Raw genomic sequence first — 24,677 nt, forward strand, 5'->3', positions numbered from 1 at the left:
ACCCCTGCGCATTTTGTTTTTGAGATCTGGCCAGATGTATCCAGCATTCTGATGGAGTCCTCACCATAGCTTTGCACCACAATAGAATAATTCTTTCCATATTGTCTACAGTTCTGGTGGTGCCCTACAATTTGGAAGAACTTTTGGCTTCAGTAGAATGTTAGATAAGTTTATCAGCAAAGACCCTTAATTATTCCTAGATTTTTTTTTTTAAATCTTATCTTGGGATACTATAACAAAATACTATAGACTGGGTGGCTTATATAAGAGAAATGTATTTCTCAGTTCTGGAGTTTGGGAAGTCCAAGATCAAGGTGGCTAACTGATTTGGTGTTTGGTGAGGGCCCTCTTCATGGCTGCAGGGGATTTTATTGTAGCCTTACGTGACAGAAAGGGTTATCTGGCTTTCTGTTCTCTTCTCAGAGGGGCACTAATCCCATTCTTAAGGACTCCATCCTCATAACTACGTCTCAAAGTTCCCACCTCCAAATACCATCACATTAAGATCAGGGTTTTAACATGGATTTGGGGCCAGCACAAAAATTCAGTCCATAGCATTTGGTTATGTGAATTATTTTCCATAATTCCTATTTGGCCATACCTCCACTTGCCATTTCTTTTTCTGAACTCTCAGAGCCTTTTCCTGAAGTTGACTCCTGTCACTTGCTTATTTCATTTCAGGGAAAGAAGACTATGTTGTGTATATGCTTTCCAGAATTAGTTATAAAACCCTGAAACTTTAAAGCTGGTATTTGGTCTTTATCTCTTTACTAAAGGTGGGGACACACTTCTGGTTATGGTTCTTCTTTGTTCGGGAGGCTGCATTGGTCCCTAATGATTAGGGGACATATGGTCCTGTCCAAAATGCCACAAAAATTTGTAGCAAGTTTACTGAGACAAGAATGGTTATTATTGGCAATACAACCACAACACAATTATTGTGACAATAAAACATGGTATTTTTATGTATTAATCCTATAAACCAAAAGTATAAATAAAAATGGGCTATTTGAACCAAGGATGTTTTCTAAGTGTGGATGTTTCTGGCAGACCAAATATCAAGGACCATCTGTCATAGACCAATATGCTCATGGATGTTCTTGATAGGACCACATTTGAAGGACCTTTTGGCATGGGTCAAATATCTCCATGGAGTTTTGGACAGGACCAGATGTCCTGAACGGGTCCCTAAACTTTGTTTCTAGTTTGTTAGCCAGTTCCCAATCCAGGTTGCCCTGAAACATTCCTTCTGACCTGTTGGTAATTTTGTTTAACTCTTTCTCTTCCTCTATCCCTCCCTCTCTCCCTGAACTTGTAAGTTTTTCACAAAGTAGTGAGTGGTTTGTTTAACTCTAAAGCCATTATATCCATTGTTTCTCACTTGCCTGCAACCAAATCTTTTTACCTTACAGAAGTATAGTTGATTGCTGAGAGAATATTTTGGATATACCATAGCAGAATACTAGCTGCATCAACTTCATAAGCAAAAAGTATAGAAATAAAAAGTTTTGAATGATGTAGTAATATTCTGATTGGGGCTTTGTTTCTTTTTTTTACTTAGCACTATTAAAAGTTTTTAAGACTTGGAACTAAATATATTGAATCTGAAAATTTAAAAATAAACTTCTCTTCTTTTAATCACATAAGAAATAGAATTATCTACTCTAATAAAAGAGTAAGATATAAATTGACCGTGCCTTCGTGATGCCCACCAGCCAATCAGGAGTGAGTATGCAAATTAACCCAACAAAGATGGTGGGTTGATTTGCATACGCAGGTGCCATGGCCGGGGGTGGTGCGGGACGCAGGTGTTCCTTACTGCCCCAGCCGCTCTGGGCAACGTGGGAAGGCGGAAAGGCGGCTCCGGGCTGGAGTGGAAACACAGCTCCAGCTGGAGCGAAGGAGGTGCCAGCAGCCAGGGGAAGGAAGGCCCATTCTTGCACGAATCTTTGTGCATCGGGACTCTAGTAGAGTTATAATTGTGATTTACAGAAAAATAGTCACATTTCAAGAGTGATACAGAAAGATAGATTTTTTTTAAAAAAAATAAGCATACTCATTGCCATATTCCTTTAAGATAGGGTTACTTACTATACATCCAGTTTCACTGGGACAATTTTAGTACATGCCTATTGTTCCAGTGTAATTATTAATAGTGCAATATTCCACCCTCAAAAGTGGCCTGGTTTGAACAATAAATTATACAGGTATTTTACTTAAAGGAGAGTTCAGTTCTAGTGAAGAAATAATATGTATCTTCTACTTTAAGTTAAACCAAATATCTCAAAATATTAAATAACCATGATAATATACTAATGCAAAGAGATTAATAAAGTATACAGTTGATGGTTAAACATTTCCCTTTCACTTTCAGATATGAAAAAATTCTAGAGTCTCCTTCTAGTAGGTGAATGGCATAATTTAACCTACAATCAATTATAAAAGAAGCATGCAATTTTATTCATTAGCCAAAGTCGAAGTGTGCACTTTAAAACTGAGATTCTGTTGGATACACGAACAATATTTTACACCCATAAACCAATTTGAAGCCTGAAACACAATTTCATTTATCTTTATATTCTAAGCTTTATAGTGTCGCAGAGAGTGTCCATCTGTTCAGCTGAGATTGCTTTAAATAGTGAGAGGTCAGAAAGACTTAGATGATCAAGGTCAAAGGAGCCTCTTGACCCTGTGATACTTGCCAAAGCAATTGGAACATCGGGACCGATATACCATTAGATGCAGTTTGCTAAAGCAGGCTCCACTTTAATTGGTAATGATAGCAAGAATACCCAGTAAAGTTATTGCTGAAAGAACACAAAAAGTATCCAATATAGTAATTTATTACCAGTCAGTGGGTTTCCCCCACTAGGTTGTTTTACTCCTGCAGTGGTGAGAGAAAGCAAAAAGGTCCTCTAACACTTAGCTGAAAATAGATGCCCTGCTGGTACCAGGGATGAGTGGTGGCCCCATGATTGCCTGTGCCATTAGCTTGGTAATGTCGTCTCTATTGTAAACTCAGCTCCCCAGGTTCTTCCTGTGCATCAGCTGCAGATTGAAGGCTTTCTCTTTTGTCTTCTATTTGTGCTGCCAGTCACACTGCTTTCCCCTGGCCCTTTGGAGGGTGACAGTTTTTACTACCAACAAACATCTCCAGCAACCCTTGGGCTCAATGGTCTAAAAACGAATGGCTGGCACTTTCACTTACCCCTTGCTCTTTGATTTATGCACTGTTGGGATATCTGCCCATTCCTGTCGTTCCACCAATGGTTTTTCATATCTTTGTAAGATGTATGCTTTTCGTAACCAGTATATCCCTACCTGTTCATGGTTTCTATGAAATTAAGTCATTTGTTATAAATGTTGAAATGTATTTGGTGCAATATGAGCAAAGCCCTTTGTAGATCTTTTTCATTTAGCCAATCAATAAAAAAAAGTCCTTTTAAAAATAGTTACTGGTTTCTGTCAATGAAGATAAAATTCCCATGGAGAAATATAAATGAGCTCTTTTGAACATCCAGACTTTTTTCCATAAAAATATCTTAAGATAAAGTATATAGCACTGAAGAAAGATAGATTAAAGGAGAGAATTTCCTAATTGCCAGCACAGACATGGTAAAATAAATCTTATTTCACATTTCCAATTTTATATGGAAGGTGCAGTTTTTGTTTTTGGTTTGTGTCTATGTCTGCTTTATAACAGCCCCACCCTTATAGAAGAGAGAAAGACAGTAAGCAGATGGGTACTCCTACCTTCCTCAAACATTTGTGTTTACTTCCAGGTCTACTTCATCTCATGACTTAAATTTATTTCTGAAATAATTATACGTAGAAAGCAATATTAACTTAGCATTTATAGTTAAGCATAACAATCTTGATTTTGTTTTCATAAATGAGGGTCCAGATAGTGTACTAAAGGTTTACTACTGTATGCATGTTTAATGACTAAAGTACTCTTTCATACATTTAGGTTGCATATTTAAAATTAAATGATGTGCTATTATAATGCTTCATGGAAATGTCACTTTAATTAAAGTTTAGACATTTTGGTTTAAACCATGAAAATTAATAAATCGTTGAAAATGTTATTTTCTCTACACACACACACACACACACACACACACACACTTCAGCTTTTAAGCTATGCAAACATTATCTACAACTAGATATGTGATGAGTAGAAAGCTGCAGACCAGAGTGGGCCTCTCCTCCACCAGCTGCTTTTATTTTGAAAGGTTCTCAGGACTGTGTCTGAGTATTCCAAAGGCAGTTTGATGGGAAGCATTTCCCGAGCTACCTCAAATCAATTTTAGAAACCACAGTGCTTTGCACTTCTAAACAACTACGAACTTCAGCTCTGAAGGCCAGAGTGGAACTGCATCATCTTTTCAAGGATTGGTAGAGAAAGGCATTTCAGAAAGAAAAAAATAAATCCTAATAACCTGTTTCTGCACTTTGAGGAATTGCTTACTTGCTGAATTAAAATTTTGAACTCAATAAACATGGAATTATTGCTTTTTAATTTTGTAATATATTTTTATTAATTTCAGAGAGTGGAAGGGAGAGGGAGAGATAGAAATATCAATGATGAAAGATAATCATTGATTGGCTGACTTCTGCATGCTCTCTACTGGTCATTGAGCCTGCAACCCAGGCATGTGCCCTGACCTGGAATCAAACTGGTGACCCTCAGATTCATAAGTCAACACTCAACCACTGAGCCACACTGGCCGGGCAACATGGAATTAATTAATTAATTAATTAATTAATTAATTGCTGATATGAAGATCAGGCATTCATTATCCCCCATATCACTAATATTCATAAACCAAAGAATCCTTAAGTCAATATCTGCTTTAGCTCAGAGTTCGAATTTTTAGAACTAAAATTTTAAAGTGAAATTGTGTGAAAGATTTTAGCACTGGATAAATGTTAGCTCATCATTACATTAATTAATAATACTTTCTAACCTGCATTTTCTACCCTGGAATCAGCCAAAGGGCAAAGCGCAGACAAAGCAGGAGCTTGTTCATCAGGAGTGTGTGTCTTCTTAGAAAAATGACTAGTGTCTCAGGAAAGAGGGTAAACCAATGTGGGATTCTCCATCAGCTAATGGAAATGTGTCTTCTAAGGGAGGTAGCAGAGTTCCCAGAATAAGTTGAATCCCTATGGTAAACAGCCTTTGGAGACAAGAAGGTAGATAGGTAAAATAGCATTTAAGTTGTACTTTCCATGAAATTTTTATGTGGTTCTGTGTATTAAATCAGTTAAAGTAGATGGCATGTCTTGATATATTTGAGGAGGGAAAATATAAAAGCATTTTCTTTTCCGGGACATCATGTCAGTAATATATATAGTAATTTGACTTTTCAGGTATGGTTTATGTTGTAACTTAAGACTTTCCAAAATACGATGTAGCAGTATTGGTTTTCATGTATCACTAATGGATCAAGGCTGAATTTTAGGAAATGAGTGCTTGACAGTACAGGGAGGACCCTGATGTTTATGGGTAGTAAACGGACCTCTCTCACTCTTCAAACCACTGCCTTTGTGTTAGTCTCATTATTATGATGCTGTCGATGTGTTCCTTTCTAGCCATAGAATAAAGGCATGTGTATAGGTCTGTGTGCATATGTATAAATTTGCTTTCATATAGAAATGAGATTATATTATAGATGCTGTCTTATTTGACAGGTTGCTTTGACAAATGAGAAATATTTGGAGTACATCCTTCTATATCAGTACCCTGGTTAGATTTTTAACCAAGCCTCCAATAACTGTATTTTATTTTTCTCTTTTAGAAATCTTTGATGGGGGAGATATTTAGAATTATATGTTAATATATGATTATTACTAGTTTATGCTGTTAAAATAGTATTCTTTCATTTACCTGATATTACTGTATAAATCTAATTTAAATGTCCAGGGATTAAAGAGGAGTAGCTATTCACATACATGGGTTTAGGAAACCATTCCAACTTATCCAGTATTAGGAAAATGTATGAATCAAATTATTTTAAAAATTAAAAAAAAACAGCAATAAGCATACTGGCTTAATTTATAATAATATGCCATTCCTACTATTATTGAACATATTTTTAACATTTTAGCAAATGCCAGGGGTTAAGAAGAGTAAATATGCCCTAACTAGTTTGGCTCAGTGGCTAGAGCATCGGCCCATGCACTAAAGGGTCTTGGGTTCAATTCTGATTGAGGGCACATACCTCAGTTACAGACTCAATTCCCAGCCCCAGTTGAGTTGCATGTGTGATGCAACTAATTGATGTGCCTCTCTCACATCAATATTTCTCTCCTGTCTCACTCTCTCTGAGAATCAAAATATCCTCAGGTGAGGATTAACTAAAACAAAAGAAAAAGAAATATAAAGAATAAGGATGGAAAGAATGGGACAAATTACCTTTATTTAAATATAGTAATGGTGGATACTCTACATAAAAATATGAATAAAACAGAAAACCTAATAGCACAAAAAATAAAGATAAGCATGGGAGTGCTGAAACCAAAATTAATATAATAATACAAAAAGAACACTTTTTTTGAAAATACAATAAATATAAAATTTCTCTTCATAATTGCAATAAAAATAGAAAATAAACAGGGATAAATTTTAAAAAAATATGTAACCCCCATATGAATACATGTTTTAAAAATGACTAAAAAACATGAAAAATATATTGATTTAATAATATAATGCAACTCCAGAGAGAAAGCACAGCATTTTTTAAATTAACAAAGTAACAAATTTATACATTTAATAACAATAACTTTCAAAATCTCCTTGGTGGGTTTTTGGAAACTTAATGAGTTGATTACAAAGTTTCTCTGGAAAAATAAATATATAAAATGACCTAAGAAAAATTAAGAAAAAGAGGAATCTTGGGCATCTATAACAAAATAACATATAGATTCACTCTTGGTTGAAGTGTGTTTTGAAACAACCTTGGTGGAGCACATTCTAACCATTTCACCCTGAAATTCTTTTTCAAAGAATTTTTAAGAGAACCAGGAAAGTGGTCTATGATTTTAGGCACAGGTGTGTTCAGAGAAGGGATAGAAAATAGTGGTTTCATCTGTGTCTGTGGAGAAATGGCTTATTTATAGAACACTTTTGTTCTTTTCCAAATTACCCCAGCCTCTGCATCAATAAGATTTTGAAGAGACATAGTTCAAAGTCAAGGCAGTGATATCTGAATATACCAGGAGCCAAGAGTGGGGGCACCCTGAGTGAAGCTCTGGGCAGATCGGATCCCCCTGACAAAAGCAATCTGTTACGGAGCAGGTTGACTCTTGACTGACCCTGTAATTAGGTGCTTAAATGGGCTAGTGTTGTGAGACACTTATTTTTCACTTAGGCGACAGTTTTTTAAGTGAATTTCTCTGGTCACACAGAGGTTAGAGTTGGGTTTACAGAAATGTGAAGAACTAACACCTAAAGGCTGAATCCCAAGTTACTGCAAACAAAAGTGAGCTTAATAATGATTTTTAAAAATGTGCCCAAATTTATTTGTTATTTTTCAAGAAGACCTGGAATAACATCTTCAATCACTATGTTTCAGCACTTAGTAGTTGCTAGAGAAAGCCATGAACTCAGTACGTTTACTCTCAATGGTTATGTAACTCAGCTTATCCAGCACTTTTAGGCTCAATAAAGTATTTTGTAAAAATCCTCATATTCGATGAAGTCTTACCAGAACAAATTTTGCTGATGTCATGCACTGAGATTGAGGCAGGCTCAGATTTTTAGAGATTGCAGGTGATGCAAATAAGGATACTTATACATATGATGATGACAAAAGGTAAATGTTGGGGAAAAAACATGTCATGAGACATGCAAGGAAAAAGCAAGATTACAGTTAGAAAGGGACATTAGAAAAGGTTTATGAGGTTAAGTCAATTGGGGGAAATGAGCTTTCTTCCTTCCTTTCTTTCTTTCTTTTCTTTCTTTCTTTCTTTCTTTCTTTCTTTCTTTCTTTCTTTCTTCCTTCCTTCCTTCCTTCCTTCCTTCCTTCCTCCCTCCCTCCCTCCCTCCCTCCCTCCCTCCCTCCCTCTCTCTCTCTCTCTCTCTCTCTCTCTTTCTTTCTTTCTTTTTAAATAGATTTTTATTGATTTCAGAGAAGAATAGGAGGAGAGAGAGAGAGAAACATCAATGATGAGAGAGAATCAATGACCGGCTGCCTCCTGCACACCCCCCACTGGGGATGGAGCCCGCAACCCGGGCATGTGCCCTTGACCAGAATCAAACCTGGGACTCTTCAGTCTGCAAGCTGACGCTCTATCCACTGAGCCAAACCGGCTAGGGCAAAATGAGCTTCCTTTAAGGGTATAATTTCTGTTGATGGTGTTAGGGCATTCTCAGTGTGAGAAGATACACAGAGGCAGAGAAATCAGAAAAGGCTGAGAGGCCAAGACAAACAGCAGAGAAGTCAGGCAGCAGTGCCACGTACAGATTGCAGTTAGGAGAGGAGGTTGGGAAAGTATTCGAGTGAGAGGAACTAAACTGTCAAGCTGCATGCTGCAGGGACTCTGTCTTGCTCACCATTGAGTCTTTCACACATGGCACAGCAGGCAGCACATAGATGCTTAGTAAACATTTAATGGATGGATGGATGGATAGATGGATGGATGGATGGATGGATGGATGGATGGATGGACAGATGGATGATTGATAAAATGTTAAGGCGAGGACTTGGTGTGAGAGGCATTGAAGAAAGAGAGAACTTAAGAAGAAAGGAGGAAAGAATAATATCCAGATTTAAGCCTGGTTCCCTGGGAGAATGCTGCCAGGCATGTCAGGAGATGGATTAGATGTTCTTAGCTACGAGGCTGGTGTTGCAGTAACCATCTATACTAATAAAAGGGTAATATGCAAATTGGTCACGACGCCCTCACAGTAACAACCGAACAGCAGGCTGCGTGGGGCAACCAGGCCGGCAGGGGGGTTAGCAAGGGATGACCAAACAACTGACCAGCAGGCTGCATGGGGAGACCAGGCCGGCGGGGGGGGGGGGGGGTCAGTGAGGGGCGACCAGGTTGACAGAGGGGGGCAGTGAGGGGAAACCAGGTCAGCAGGGGGGAAGTTGGGGGCGACTAGGCCAGCAGGGGGGGCAGTTGGGGGCAACCAGACAAGCAGGGGGGGGCAGTTAGGGGCGACCAAGCCAGCAGAGGGGGGCAGTGAGGAGAGACCAGGACGGCGGGGGGGAGGGGGCAGTTAGGGGTGACTAGGCCAGCGGAGGGGGGGGGCAGTTGGGGGCGACCAGGCTGGCATGGTGGGCAGTCAGGGGCAACCAGGCCAGCAGGGGGGTTAGTGAGGGACAACCAAACGACTGACCAGCAGGCTGCGTGTGGGGACCAGGCTGGCGGGGGGGGGGGGGCAGTGAGGGGCAACCAGGCTGGCAGAGGGGGGCAGTGAGGGGTAACCAGGCCAGCGGGGGGGGGCAGTTGGGGGCAACCAGGCTTGCAGGGGGAGCAGTGAGGGGCAACCAGGCCGGCATGGGGGGTAAGTTGAGGGTGACCAGGCCAGCAGAGAAGGGGCCAGTTAGGGGCGATCAGGCTGGCAGGCAGAGGCAATTACGGGTGATCAGGCAGGCAGGCAGGCAGGCAGGTGAGCAGTTAGGAGCCAGTGGTCTCGGATTGTGAGAGGAATGTCCAACATTCCCTGAGGGTTCCCGGATTGGAGAGGGTCTAGGCTGGGCTGAGGGGACCCCCCCGCCCACGTGCACGAATTTCATGCACCAGGCCTCTAATGGTTTAATAAGCATGTTTTAGAGCACAAATAATATCTTCTTGGTAGTTACAAAAATTTTCTGACTTTTCAATATGTTTCCCTGTAATTTGGTGAAAAGCATTGACAAACAGAAAAATGTGATGAGGAGACAATATAAAATCCTGATCACACATCTAGAAGGATATCTGTTGTACCAGTGACTGTCACTTTCCCTGACTTCCAGGGCCATGCTTAAATAAGCCTTTACCATGATGCAATGGAGTAGAATGGTCCTGGTTCCTGATGTCACTTTACTGGTTTAGGAGAATCCTCTGTTGTCTGACTGGCAGGACAGGAAAGCCCTGCTGGTCTGGAGATTAGACCTCGGAATCTCTCTCTAATTCCATATGGCACAGAGGATATCAGGCAGTGATGGATCTGCCTTTAGGGAGTCCCCATGGTGGTGCTGAACTTTTCTCATCTCCCCCCTAAAAAAAGACCCTATCTAATGTTACAGTAAGAGACTGGACATACAGATCTTCAGAATTATTCCCAGCTTTTTGTTGGTGATGTGAGAGTGAGGCTGACATTTACTCTTACTCCTTTTAGTCTTCAAGGGAAACAAACTGCTTTCATTAGTCAGTATTATTTGTTTTCCTGGTTGTGTAGGAGATATAAGCCCTTATGAGTTTTCTTAAATACTATTATTTATAAAATAGTTGATTTCAGAAGTAGCCAAAAGAATCAGACGTGAATCCTGCTCTCAAATAAGTCATGCCAGAAGATATAGGCTATCATTCCTGGATTGAAGTTGCCTCCCTCCTTGGGGAAGATTAAATTTCATGCATGAAAATCTTTATGACTAAGGCTACAAGTGAATTGCTGAAGAGCTGAGAGAGGAGAGAGAGAATATGGGACTGCAGTGGGTGAAAATGCAAACCATAGGAGGTTGGATTTGGGCTAGAGCTTGAGACTAGGAGGATGCCGTCAAGGTAACAAGTAGAGGCAAAGACTCACATGTGGGAATGACAAACATGTAGGAGGGTCAGTTAGAGAAATCGATCAAATCTCGGAGGAGGGTAGTAAACTTAGCCGGGAAAGGGAGAAAGGACTTGACTGGACATCAGAATGGGGATGGCCCTTTATGTTACAAAGGGAGGAGGGCTTGGCTCTAATTTTATATGTAATCAGTTCATTAGTGAATATGTTCATGTAAGGATGACTCTTCCTTATACATCGCAGTGAATATGCTCATTAAATAAAAGCTTAGCTAATGTGGACTTCTATCTTAGACATGACAAATAAATATTATTCCAGTCTTTGAAAACTTTGAGTGGATACTGTCATCTGAAGAATCAGAAAACATAGACTTGGAACCCTGACTTGGTTATTTACCCAATAGGTAATTGTGAACAAGTTAGTTCTCTGTTCCTTATTTTCCCTTCATTAAAGGGGAGGGGATCAGATTAGGTAATTTTTAAGCTCTTCTTGCTCTAACATAACTAAATATGTAAAATGTTTTTGCAGCTATTATCTATGTTTTCTCACTTAGTATTTAAATATTTGTACTAGGTATTGTACAAAGTCACAAAAGTGAGAAGATGAAGGTAGTTTAAGCAACAGCTTTACCACATGTGTTTTGTGGTTGTGGTAGGTTGGGCAGGTGAAATCCTTTACAACAAACTCAGTGGGGGAATCCACTGTGTTTTCAGAAAGAAGTTTTATCAGAACATGTTGTGAGTGCATTTCTACCTCCAAAAGCAGGGGGTAAAGCCAGCCAAGTTTAACGATTTTGTCTGAGTCAGACAGAACAGGAAGAGGTGCAAGCTGAACACAGTAGATGAAAGAAAAAAAATGAATAGTCTCTCTCTCTATATATATATATATGTGTGTGTGTGTGTGTGTGTGTGTGTGTGTATGTTAGACTTATGTCTTCAGACCTATTACATTTTTTTTCTATAAACTTTTGAGCCTTTTGTTGTTCCTTGTTATAGGTATATTGCCTTGTTAACTTCAGTTTTACTGGTCATTTATTCTTGAATCTTGTGGGGAGTAGAGAAGTATGTCTGCCCACTGGCCATCTGGGATTCTACTTGCTGACTTTCTGATTCAGAAGCTTTTCCCAAAGTCTGTGTACTCCACAGCTCAGCTCTGTGTGCCTCTTCCTCCTGGCCACCTGCTGTTCATAGCATTCACATGTAGCTACGTCAGTACCACTTTCCTCCCAGCCTCACCAACGTTCAGAGATTGGAGTGGAAGATTGTCCTTTCCTGCTCCCTGTGAGCTCGCCAGATTATAAAGGCTTCCTCTCCTGCTTCAACCTGGAACTTCAGAGAGTAGGACTCAAAGTGATGTGATACCACACAAAATACCAGCACCTTCTCTAAGAGCCTGAACAGCACATTTTGGGTAACTATAAGGCAATCAGAGAGCATTCTGTATATAACATATGAACTAATAAAATTTATATTTAACCCTTATATTAAAAATTTTCTAAATTAAATTTATTGGAGTGACATTGGTTAATAAGAGTATATGTCTCAAGTATTTGCAGTGACATACATTAAATGAAATACTTATCATATTTAATAATTTGTTCTAGACTTTTTTATTATAACTATATTGATGAATGTCTCTAAAATACTTCTGTTATAATGATGGTTTAGATATACTTTATCATTCTAGAGGTAATATAATCATATTTGTATTTTTGCAGAACATAATTCAGTCATGACTTAGCAGCAGGATACTGTTAATAGAATTCTTGTCTGAGAAATATATTGTACTAGTATATAGATAACATAAATATAAATAAGCTTAAGATTTACTATACCCTTTGCTAAACATTAATAAATATTGTATATGCCCAATCTATAATAACAAAAGCATAATATGCTAATTAGACCGGACGTCCTTCCAGACGAAGCCGGGGCTGCGAGGGAAGCACGGGTCCCAGGTGCCTGCTGGCAGTCAGAGGGAAGCCTGGGTCCCGGGTGCCTGCCAGCGGCCAGAGGGAAGCCCGGGTCCCGGGTGTCAGAGGGAAGCCAGTGCCGGCAGCCAGGGGAAGGAAGGCCTATTCTTGCATAAATTTCGTGCATCAAGCCTCTAGTCCAGCTGTGGGCAAACTACGGCCCGCGGGCCAGATCTGGCCCGTTCGGCTGTTCTATCCGGCCCGCGGAGCTGAAAGAGTGGAGAGTTCTCTTGCTCTCCCCTCCGCTCCTTTACTTTGAATTTATATTAGTTCACACAAACACTCCATCCATGCTTTTGTTCCGGCCCTTCGGTCCAGTTTAAGAACCCACTGTGGCCCTCGAGTCAAAAGTTTGCCCACCCCTGTTCTAGAGTCATTGCTATGATTTTCATTGGCTCAGTAATTGAGGAGGTCCAGACACTACAGCCAGAGAAGATGATAGCTTTAGGAAAGTAGAAGTTCATGGGAGGGCTAAATGCATGGCTTATGTATTTCTTATATGCATTAGACATTGCATAATAAGATAATGTAAGAAACTCTTTTACTAAATGAATAGGTAATGAATGGTATTACTATCTTAATTTCACTTCTTGATTACTACTGGTTATAAACATTTTTTCATATTTTAATTTTAATGTTATTCTTTGTGAATTGCTATTGATGCTATTTGTCCATATTCAGTCTGTATAGTTTTTATTTTTGGTTTTCAGAAATTATTTATTAATAATTATATGAATCCTTACACTATCTTATTGGTAGAAAAAATGTGTTTTTGTCCGAGTAATAGAATTGTATAAAACCAAAACCCATTCTGGATTTTTATCTTTAAAAAATTGTAATGTGTTTTTTTTTAATTTTCTTTTTTATGATTATAAACTAAATGTCATCAGTGCAAAAAAAAAAAAAATCCAAAACCTAAATTTAAAAAACCCTAAAATATAGAGATTATTTTAACTTCTCTTTCTAATTAAGTTATTAACATTTTAGTGCATGTCCTTCATGAATATAAATGTACATATTATATGTATAAATTTATATATGTCAATATGTAAAAATACCTAAACATTCATACACACATGGCTTTATTAGAAGGGTACTATTTCTCTGCCTTATAGAACACATTTTTTTCCAGTAAATATAGTTTTACACCATTATTTCAAAATATTTGAATGGTATGCCATTATATACATATGCTAATTATTTATTTAACAAATACTTATTAAGACCCTAATAGTGGCCCAGCTGGCATGGCAAAGTGGTTGAGTGTCGATATACGAACCAGGAGGTCATATTTGATTCCCAGTCAAGGCACATGCCCGGGTTGTGGCCTTGTTCCCAATTGTGGGCCATGCAGGAGGCAGCCAATCAGTGATTCTCTTTCATCATTCATGTTTCTATTGCCTTCTCCCTCTCCCTTCCTCTCTGAAATCAATTTTTTAAAAAAAGACCCTAATAATGCTACAGAGCAGCACTGGGAATAAAGCAACATACAAAACTTCTGCAAAGGTGAAGTTTGAGTGCTATTGGAGAAAATATACAGTAAGCAAATAAATATTGTTTATAACCTAAGTACTAGGAAGAAAGAAAAAAAAGGAAGATGATAGAAAGTACTGGGTTGGCATGAGGGGATGAGGTACTTTAGGAAGGTTTTTTCAAGGAGCAGGAACCTCACTGAAGTATGGGATCCCCCATGCCAATATTTAGGGCAAGATCATTTTAGGCAGAGAAAGAACAAAGTGTACCTTTAAAAAAAATAAAAACAATTTGACATTGGTTAACATTTAGATTAGCTCCAATTATTTAAAAATTTAAATAAAATGTTGAACAAGTTTGGAGAGACCATTCTTCTTAAATATTTTCTATATTTTTGCAAGTATTCTAACTGTTCTCCTTAATTTTCAAACTTATTTTTCCCCTGTTGTATGTCTTCAAGGCCATACTGATAGGAAGATGTGAAAGTGTATATAAAAGAATGTCAATCTAATGCCATAATATTCCATGGGTTCTAATTTATATTTTTTAAAAGAAAAACGAAGTTTAAGAAAGAAAAAAATGATTTAAGTATATTAGAATATAGAATGTTTAATTTAGAGGAGAATTTTTTTTTTAAATATATTTTATTGCTTTTTTACAGAGAGGAAGGAAGAGGGATAGAGAGCTAGAAACATCGATGAGAGAGAAACATCGATCAGCTGCCTCCTGCACACCTCCCACTGGGGATGTGCCTGCAACCAAGGTACATGCCCTTGACCGGAATCGAACCCGGGACCCTTCAGTCCGCAGGCCGACGCTCTATCCACTGAGCCAAACCGGTTTTGGCGAGCAGAATTTTTATAATTAATACAAAAAAATTAAAATGACTTGCCATTACTTGTACTGCTACTTAATACTTTCTGTTTATGCCATTTTAACCCCATGGGACCTTTCGTAAAATCACTTAAAAATAAGGACTTTAACACATAAAGTTTTGTGTTTCTTTCAATCTCCTTCAGGTTGCTGATGCCAAGTCTTTCTCAGGTCCTTTTAATGTCTTGTCTGTGAAGACCAAATGGAGTAACATTGGCTTTCATATCCTTCTATTTGACTTGGAAAACCTTGTTGAACTTCTGCTGTCAACGCCAGTCTGCGACAGTGACCCTTCCAATTCATTCTATGGCAGTGAGATCCTGAGAAGAGCCAAAAGTACAGTTGAGAAGAAAACACTGACGCTGAAAAGAAATAAAACTGCCTGTGGTTCTCTCTCAGCAGAGGCACAAGCCAAGCCTGTGAGTGAAGCCCCAGCCCAAGGAGATAATTCCATCATGGTCTTAGAAGAATGTGATGGAATTAAAAGGCAGAAGAAAATGAAGAGCTCCAAAAAGACACACCCTAAGCCATTAAGAAAATTTGATGCCAACCTCATAATAGATGCAGCCAAATTGCTCCTATCTTGCCTTTTGCCATGGGGAGTGGATAAAGAATTAGATAACCTCTGCATTAAGCATCTCAATATTTTGAAGCTTCAGGGTCCAGTTTCTTTAGGACTTGCTTCAAATGAAGATCACTTCTCACTGATGCTGCCAGGTTGGGATTTATGCAATGCCGAGATGAAGAAAGACTACTCAAAAGTCAATTTGTTTTCCAGAAAAGTGTTGGACTTGTCAAACAAATACACATCCACTCTTCCAAATCAAGCTGGGATGCCAAGAGGACCGGAAAATAATTGTGATGCTTTGCATGAGTCAAACACTATCATTTATTTATTGAGAAGACTATTTTTAGTTAACAAATTAGTTAACATGCCTGTAGACGTGGCATATGGAACTGATAGGTAAGGCATGCCTAGAGATTTTGACTCTTCTTATTTGGGATATTTTAAAAATTATCATTATTTGTTGTATTCATTTCTCTAGCCTTTCTCCTTCTTTTCTTCATTTACATGAAGAATAAATGTGCAACAACTCCTTTAGCTCCAAAGACATTTAAAAAAACCTTTCTTTTAATTTTTGGGATTGGAGGATAATTTGAACAATACATTTGTTTTAAAATATATTCGTTCAACAAATAACCCTTGTTCTCATAATATGTGCCAGGAAAATCAGAGTCCTGGATGCTGAATGATTCAATAAATACATAGATGATACATACATACATATATACATACAACCTTGAAATACATTGCAGTTGCTATGAATTAAATATGAACAAAGAACATTTAAGTAATTGCCTATAATAATATGTTTTATATATCATAGGGAAAGGAAAAGTTTGAAAATTTCATTCCTCAAATCCCACCATTTAATGTATTCTTTGGCATTTTAAAAATAGAAGAGACCATAGTAATTAATTTGTAGAAAGTGCAGTTTAGTAATAATAACTGTTGTTATTTTAGTGCTCAGTACCTGCTGGTCACCGTGGAAGCCCTTTACATACATGATTTCATTTAGTATGCACAGCAAAGCTGTGCGATAGGCCCTGTTATTTTGCTCATTGTATGGGTGACGATGTTAAGGCTTATGGAGAAAAGACACCAACCCCAAGATTAATTCAGCTTTTTGGAGTCTGATTCAAGGCTGAGTACCAGTCTCTTTCCAAAGCCTGATTAATCACTAACCTTGACTCGAGTGTTTACCCTCTCCCACTGCTAAAATGCTATGCAGTTTTTCAGTCTGATATTAGAAGATTTAATTCAATTCACCAGCCTATAGGGGAAATATACATACATTTCTCATTTGGGTATGAGCTTATTTAAATGATAAAAATAATGCACATAAAATACATAGACAACATTGAAGTAAGATAAAGAAAAAGTAGAAAAACCATTTGTAATACAGGTATTCTGGGTGGTCTTGTAAAGAGAATAATTAGTGTGAGATAAAAACATCTAGGAAGCCTTTACAGAAGAGATACTGTTTGAACTACCCAATACATGGTGGTAAATGGTCCTTGACATTTATGTTCTTTGATAAGAGGTCAAGTCAACAGATACCTGTACCAGGCACTTTATAATGGACAGAGTTCCTGCCCGCAGTGGACTTACAGTCTGGTAGCAAAGCAGTCCCTATCAATTATGCAGGATTCAGTATTATACTTCCTTCCATTATAATGCTTTTGTGCTACTGGGTTTTCCATTTTCTGTTCATAGCCCTAACAATGAGAAAACAGACTGGTAAATTTTGGTTCTTTCTATCCTCTATTTTCTCCTATTTATTTATTTATTTATTTATTTATTTATTTATTTATTTTAAATTCAGATAGACTTCATTTACTTTTCTTTCTATTACTAAGAATATTACATCGTACCTAAAATCTGGTTAAAAATAAAATGCAGGCAGCCAGGAGCCTGAAAACCCAGGAATGCATCCTGATTTTATTGTTAACTAGCCATGTGCCTTTGTACTAGTCACTTAACCCTCTGGGTCTTGCTTTCCTCATTTTTAAACTAAGGTGGGTGGGATAGGTGATCATTAAGATTTCTTCAAATTATTAAAAACTTGGGCTGCTACAAAAGTATATTTATTTCCCTAATTGTGATCCCACAAATCAGGTGAGGGACTTAGTTATTGTTTGTCACAGGTGTTTGTTCTGAGTTTGTTCCTGATTACCAAGTACTGAGTACAGGATATGTCTCAAGCTCACTAAAGGAGATGATAGACTTTCACTATGCCTTCCCTTAAAATCAGTAGTACAGCCTGGCCGAATGGCTAAGTTGGAGCATCATCCCATACACTGAAAGGTTGTGAATTTGATCCCCGGTCAGCACATGTACAGGAGGCAACTGATCCATGTTTCTCCCTATCTCTCTCTCTAAAATCAATTTAAAAAGCCATATCCTCAGGTGAGGATTTAAAAAAAAATTGTTAGCACACATTAGCAAATTCTTTACAGAATTCTTAATTAAAACATCATCCAATGAAGGTGTCAGGATTAGAGACTGCTACCCTCAATCAGTCACTTCAGATTTGATATTCTGGTTAGAGACTGCATGTCCTTTTGCAGGAAATAAAAATAATGTGCATTAAATGTGTCATTAGATCCTTCCAACAAGTTTGACCATTTCACTAATATTTCACTGTGGTTGTGAAGGTTGAGAAGTCCTTGTCTGCTTAACAATCAGGTACATGACATAGCTGAATTTTAAGGAAACAGCTAACTGTCTCTGAGCACATCCTTGGGCAGTCTCTGAAAGCTGCTGCTGAGTCACTGCATTAGAGCACAGTCTGCCTTCCTCACACGTCCCACGGCACCTGGGGAGAGATCTTTGGCTGATGTCAACATATTAGGATTAAAAATAAGTGTTTATTTTGCATTAGCCACAAATTGCATGACCTAAATTAGCAAGACCCCTTCTGTAAAAGTAGATCACAAGACAATACTGATAAACTAAGATTCAGAATTTAATTGGAATTAAGGTGTTAGGTAGGAGAAATGTGAGGGAATAAGATTCATGAAAGAGATTAATGTGGAAGACGTTGCTAAAAATAATCTGTGTTCACTTCCCAAATTTGTTAAATTGGTCATACGATCATATGTTTCATTTATTTAATCTACTTTTCAAAATATTTTCATACATTTTCAATAATATACTTTAAATCTTTTTTTTTCCAATAGCTCTTTCAGAATGGATTCTGTGCATAACAAAGTGAAAAGTCCTGGGAATGATATTTTGCATATTTCAAGCTTCTACAGTTACTTACGAAATGGTAAAGTTACAGATATAGTCTGTTTTGTTTTGTTTTTATTTCTATGACATAAAATAACTAGTTTCTATAACTGAATAGCACTCTACAATTTAGAATAATGAAGTGTCCTTTATTATATTATTTAGTCTCTATTTCACATGGTTATATATTTGTATTCTGCCAATATTGAAATATATATGTAAATTTTTAAAGTACACCTTTTGAAGGATCCAAGATGGCGGCGTAAGTAAACACCTAAACTGCTGCCTCGCACAACAATTTCAAAACTACAACTAAAAGACAAAACGTCTATCACCCAGAACCACGGGAAAGCTGGCTGAGTGGAAGTTCTACAACTAGAAGGAAAGAGAAAAGAGCATTGAGACGTGCACAAGCGCTGAAAAGCTGAGGTATGGAGGAGTGTGAATCAGGCTGGCAGCGGGCGACTGGGAGCACTGCTTTTTTCAACCCAAAGGGAGACAAGCTCCTGATTACTCCGAACTCCAGTTTCTGGGGAGACACGGGGGACCCAAACTCCTACAGGGAGAAGCTGGACTGTCTGCCATCGGGTCTGAAAGTGACGGTGGCTTGCTTGCAGGGCTGCGCGCAGGAATAATTGTTTACTGCACTGGGGTGCAGGATGCGGGGATGTGGTCAGAGACACAGAGCCGGCTAACTGGTAGCCATCGCTGTTTGCCAAACCCTAGCCTAGTGATGCCCTGAGACCCTGCCCCGCACAACCTACAAACCCACCCAAGCTCCAAGCAGCGGCTTTAGCATATGAATGGCCTGCCCTATCGCAGCTTAACCTAGCAAACTTGCAGCCCGGGTCAGACAGCTCCAAAACCTCCAAACCCCAAGCAAAGAGAAGAAAAACTGTAGTTCTCGCTGTAGCGCCTGCTGGGTGGCCTCAGACAGTAACTGACCTGCACCCCATTAGAGATCCAGAAGCCAGTGTACCTAGTGGTCAGTGTGAGACACCAGATTTCAACTCCTCACATCCATAAGTGACACATTCAAGAGGCAGACTCAGTGAGCACCAAAGCCCCACTGAAGCAACTCCTGCCCCATAAGCATGTCTCCAGCACAGCAGTTCTTCCATTATAGACACAGCAGGTTTTCACAGTCAATTGGCCTGGAGGTCAATTCCTCCCAGTGTACCAACAGCAATCAAGGCTTAACTACACCAAGACTTTGCACTCAGCCCACAAAGGGGTGTACCAAGAGCATCCACCTCAGGTGATTGGGGAGGCTGAGCTACTGGCCCCTATAGGTCACCTACCACACAAAGCCACTCCATCAACACAGGGAAGCAGAAAAATGAAGAGACAAAGAAACATGTCACGAATGAAAGAAATGGAGGAAAGCAAACTACTGGATGACATAGAGTTCAGAACCACATTTATAAGGTTACTCAAGAATCTTCTAAAAACTGCCAAGAAACTTGATGAGTCCTCCAAGGAGTTTAGTGAGACCTTCAAGGACCTTAATGAGAATGCCAAAAAAATGGAAAAGGACCAGTCAGAAATTAAGCATACACTGTCTGAAATAAAGAATATACAGAAACTCAACTGTAGATCAACATACCCCAAGAATCAAACCAAAGATCTGAAATATGAGGAAACAAAAAACACCCAACCAGAAAAACAAAAAGAAAAAAGAATCCAAAAATATGAAGAGAGTGTAAGGAGCCTCTGGGACAACTTTAAGCGAACCAACATCCGAATTTTTGGGGTGCCAGAAGAAGAGAGCAAAATATTGAAAACCTATTAGAAGAAATAATGACTGAAAACTTTCCCTACCTGGTGAAAGAAATAGACTTACAAGTCTAGGAAGCACACAGAACCCCATACAAGAGGAATCCAAAGAGGACCACACCAAGACACATCATAATTAAAATGCCAAGGGCAAAATACAAAGAGAGAATCTTGAAAGCAGCAAGAGAAAAACAGTTAGTTACCTACAAGGAAGTACCCATATGACTGTCAGCTGATTTCTCAACAGAAACTATTCAGGCCAGAAGGGAGTGGCAAGAAATATTCAAAGTGATGAACAGCAAGAACCTACAACCAAGATTACTCTACCCAACAAAGCTATCATTCAGAGTTGAAGGTCAGATAAAGAGCTTCACTGCCGGAGCCTGCTGGCATCAGTCGAACAGTACCTGCAAGCGGGGGAGAGGATGAGAAAAGACAGACAGAAAACAGAATGGGGTCGGGAGGACTGTAGCACTTCCCGCTTACAGTCCTGAGTTTATTTTTCACCATACTTTTATACAGGGTCAGTTACATTCCATAGAATACATCATTCCTATAATGTGGTAAGCATAATTATACCCCTTTGTTTCAGGTTTCCTACTGACCTTTACACAAAGCTCCTTATGGCTAAGATCCCAACGACTATACCTATACATACACCTCTGACGCCACCTAAGTTCCTTTCCATCAGATAATCTAGCCATGCTTCTTGCTGAAGGATAATTACGCTTATAAATTAACTGTGCTTGAAGGTTAACTAAGCTCTAGGGGGCAGAATGTGTGATTATTAAACTATTGTGCTTAAGGGTCTCTAAGCCTAAGGGGGGCAGGATGCATGACTAACCTTGGGAATAGGCAGGCCATTTTGTGAAACCTGCCCTCTCAGGACTTTGTCAACTGAGGTCGCTCCCGACACTTCACAGACAAGAAAAAGCTAAAGGAGTTCATCACCACCAAACCAGGATTACATGAAATGCTGAAGGGTATTCTTTAAGAAGAGGAAGAAGAAGAAAAAGGTAAAGATAAAAATTATGAACAACAAAATGACATCAAATACATACCTACCAACAAGTGAAACTAAAAATCAAGTGAATAAAAAATCTGAAGAACAGAATGGACTGGTGAATATAATAGAATCAGGGACATAGAAAGGGAGTGGACTGACAGTTCTCAGGGGGAAGGGGGTGTGAGGGGTGTGGGAAGAGATTGGACAAAAATCTTACACCTATGGATGAAGACAGTGGCGGGGGATAAGGGCATGGGGTGGGGTGGGGAATCAGGTGGAGGGGAGCTATGGGGGGAAAAAAGAGGAACACCTGTAATAATCTGAACAATAAAGATTTATTTTAAAAAATAAATAAATGAAAGAAAGAAAGAAAGAAAGGAAGGAAGGAAGGAAGGAAGGAAGGAAGGAAGGAAGGAAGAAAGAAAGAAAGAAAGAAAGAAAGAAGAAAGAAAGAAAGAAAGAAAGAAAGAAAGAAAGAAAGAAAGAAAGAAAGAAAGAAAGAAAGAAAGAAAAGGAAAGAATAGTTTCTAGCCCAGCCGGTGTGGCTCAGTGGTTGAGCATTGAGCTATGAACCAGAAGGTCATGGTTGGATGCCCCATCAGGGCACATGCCCTGGTTGCGGACTCCATCCCCAGTGGGGAGCGTGCAGGAGGCAGCCGATCAATGACTCTGTCATCATTGATGTTTCTATCTCTCTCCCTCTCCTTCCCTCTCTGAAATCAATAAAAATATATTTTTAAAAAATAATAAAGAATGGTTTCCAGAAATACTCTAATCACTCGCACCCCCTCTGCTGATTCACCTGGTGTCCTGACATAAAGGTGCAGGGACAGAGGTCACATCACTATGTCAGCACAACATACATCCTAGGCTCCCGACATGGGAAGAATGTGGCCAGTGGAGGAGAAGCAAGATCTGCATTGCACGGAGCCGGAAGCTGGTCTCGGACACGGAAAAGTGCAGGTGGAGGATTCAGCTCCCACTGGCGCCTGGCTACCACGGAACTCCACGCCACTGGGAAGACGATCAGTAACACAGCAGATGTCGTTATCAATGCACCACACAGTAGGTTCTTTTCATTGGGAATCGAGTGCAAAACAATTGAGCGGAGGCCTCTGTGTAGGACAGAGGCCGGTAGCAGGACCGCAAAGAGAAACGGTACCTGTGCGTGACGTCGAATGTTTTCTAGGTCACCGCACGGGGTTGTGTGTCAGTGTACAACACATTCTGTCTTGACAGAATCAGCAGCTAGCTGCTGAGGAAACCGCACGGAAAATGTGGCTTTCCCCAATTTGACGTTAAAAATTTAAGGTTTACATGACATTATCAATAACAGATTATGAAGCTGAGAAAAACCTTTCTAAAGTTGAAAACATTTAAAAAATATCACATACATATATGTACGTATGTTATATTTTTTTTCTGATTTCAGAGAGAAGGGAGAGGGAGAGGGAGATGGAAACATCAATGATGAGAGAGAATCATTGATCGGCTGCCTCCTGCACGCCCCCCACTGGGGATAGAGCCTGCAACCCCAGCATGTGCCTTTGACTGGAATTGAACCTGGGACTCTTCAGTTTACAGGCCCACGCTCTATCCACTGAGCCAAACAGGCTAGGGTGTAGAAAACATCTTTTTGATTAAACAGGCTAGAAGTCTGACTTTTTTTTCCTGCTTAGAGAAAAGATACTGTAATCACTGCTAGGTGAAGAATATGCAGCCCAAATTGTAGGAAAAAATGCATTCTGGTGGCCTGTCAAGTAGATAAGTAAAAATGTCTTATTGTTCTGATTTTATGACTGTGGCACTTGCCAGCTTTTTAAAGTTTGTAATTTATAGGAATTTCTTTGCAGGCCCCAGGGGAAAAAAAAAATAAAGTACACCTTTTTTTTTTTAATTAGCCTTATGCATGTCTTCTTTTTTAAATATATTTTTTATTTATTTCAGAGAGGAAGCGAGAGGGAAAGAGAGATAGAAACATCAATGAAGAGAGAGAATCATTGATCGGCTGCCTCCTGTATGCCCCACACTGGGGATGGAGCCTGCAACCCAGGCATGTGCCCTTGACCAGAATCAAACCCGGGACCCTTCAGTCCGCAGGAGGACACTCTTATCTATCGAGCCAAACCGGCTAGAGCTATATGTGAACATTTTAATTAAAATAAATAATATGCAATGTGGTCGTTTTATTAAATGATATTTGAAATGCATAGTAGTCTGAAACTTTCTGAAAGTCTGAAATATTTGTATATTAAGTTAAGGTGTTACGTGATTTTTGGAGAAGTTTATTGCATCAGTATCTTTTTTTAAAAATATATTTTTATTGATTTCAGAGAGGAAGGCAGAGGGAGAGAGAGATAGAAACATCAATGATGAGAGAGTCATTATCGGCTGCCTCCTGCACACCCCCTACTGGGGATCAAGCCCACAACCAGGGCATGTGCCCTTGACTGGAATCAAACCGGGACCCTTCAGTCCACAGGCTAATGCTCTAGCCACTGAGGAAACCAGCTAGGGAGCATCAGTATCTTTATTACCAAATAAGTGATTATTTCACTAGAGAATGTTAGAGCTATTTCAGAAGTCATATAATGGTCCTTGAAATCTGTGACAATTTTGCTCTTTAGATTCATCCCAAAACCTGCTTCTTTGAATCTTTGACATCTCACTAAGTTGCAATTCTATCCTTCCAGTTGTTAAGGCCAAAAACTTTGAGGCCATTTTGACGTTTCCCTTTCTCTCACACTCCAGATCTAACCTTTTAGTAATCACCTTGGTTCTACCTTCAGAATATACCCCAGATTTAGACTGCTTCTCTCCACTACAGAACCACCCTTCATGATCCTTAATCACCTCTTGCCTTGATGACTACAGAGGCCTCCTAACCACCCATCTGCTCCTATCTTTCATTCCTACATTCTATTCCCAACCAGGCAATCAGAGTGACCTATTAGAAACAAAGTCAGAACCTCATGCTTCTGCTTAAAAACCTTTCAGTGGCTTCTATGTCACTGAATAAAAGCCACAGTGTATAGGATAACTCACAAGCCCCTATATA

The 24,677-nt window shown here is 39.2% G+C and overlaps 1 protein-coding gene across 1 annotated transcript in view; it reads left to right on the top strand.

Annotated features, from left to right (window-relative positions):
* Positions 1–24,677, top strand: part of WDR72 (WD repeat domain 72) — a gene marked incomplete at its 5' end in the record, with an annotated part of 204,347 nt that overhangs the window by 75,332 nt on the left and 104,338 nt on the right. Inside the window, 2 exons of the mRNA XM_080641930.1 lie at positions 15,188–16,005; positions 18,786–18,877. Coding sequence (XP_080498056.1) covers positions 15,188–16,005; positions 18,786–18,877 — 910 coding nt within the window. The remainder of the gene's footprint in view (positions 1–15,187; positions 16,006–18,785; positions 18,878–24,677) is intronic.

This window comes from Plecotus auritus, assembly GCF_963455305.1.
Source record: "Plecotus auritus genome assembly, chromosome: 1".
NCBI lineage: Eukaryota > Metazoa > Chordata > Mammalia > Chiroptera > Vespertilionidae > Plecotus > Plecotus auritus.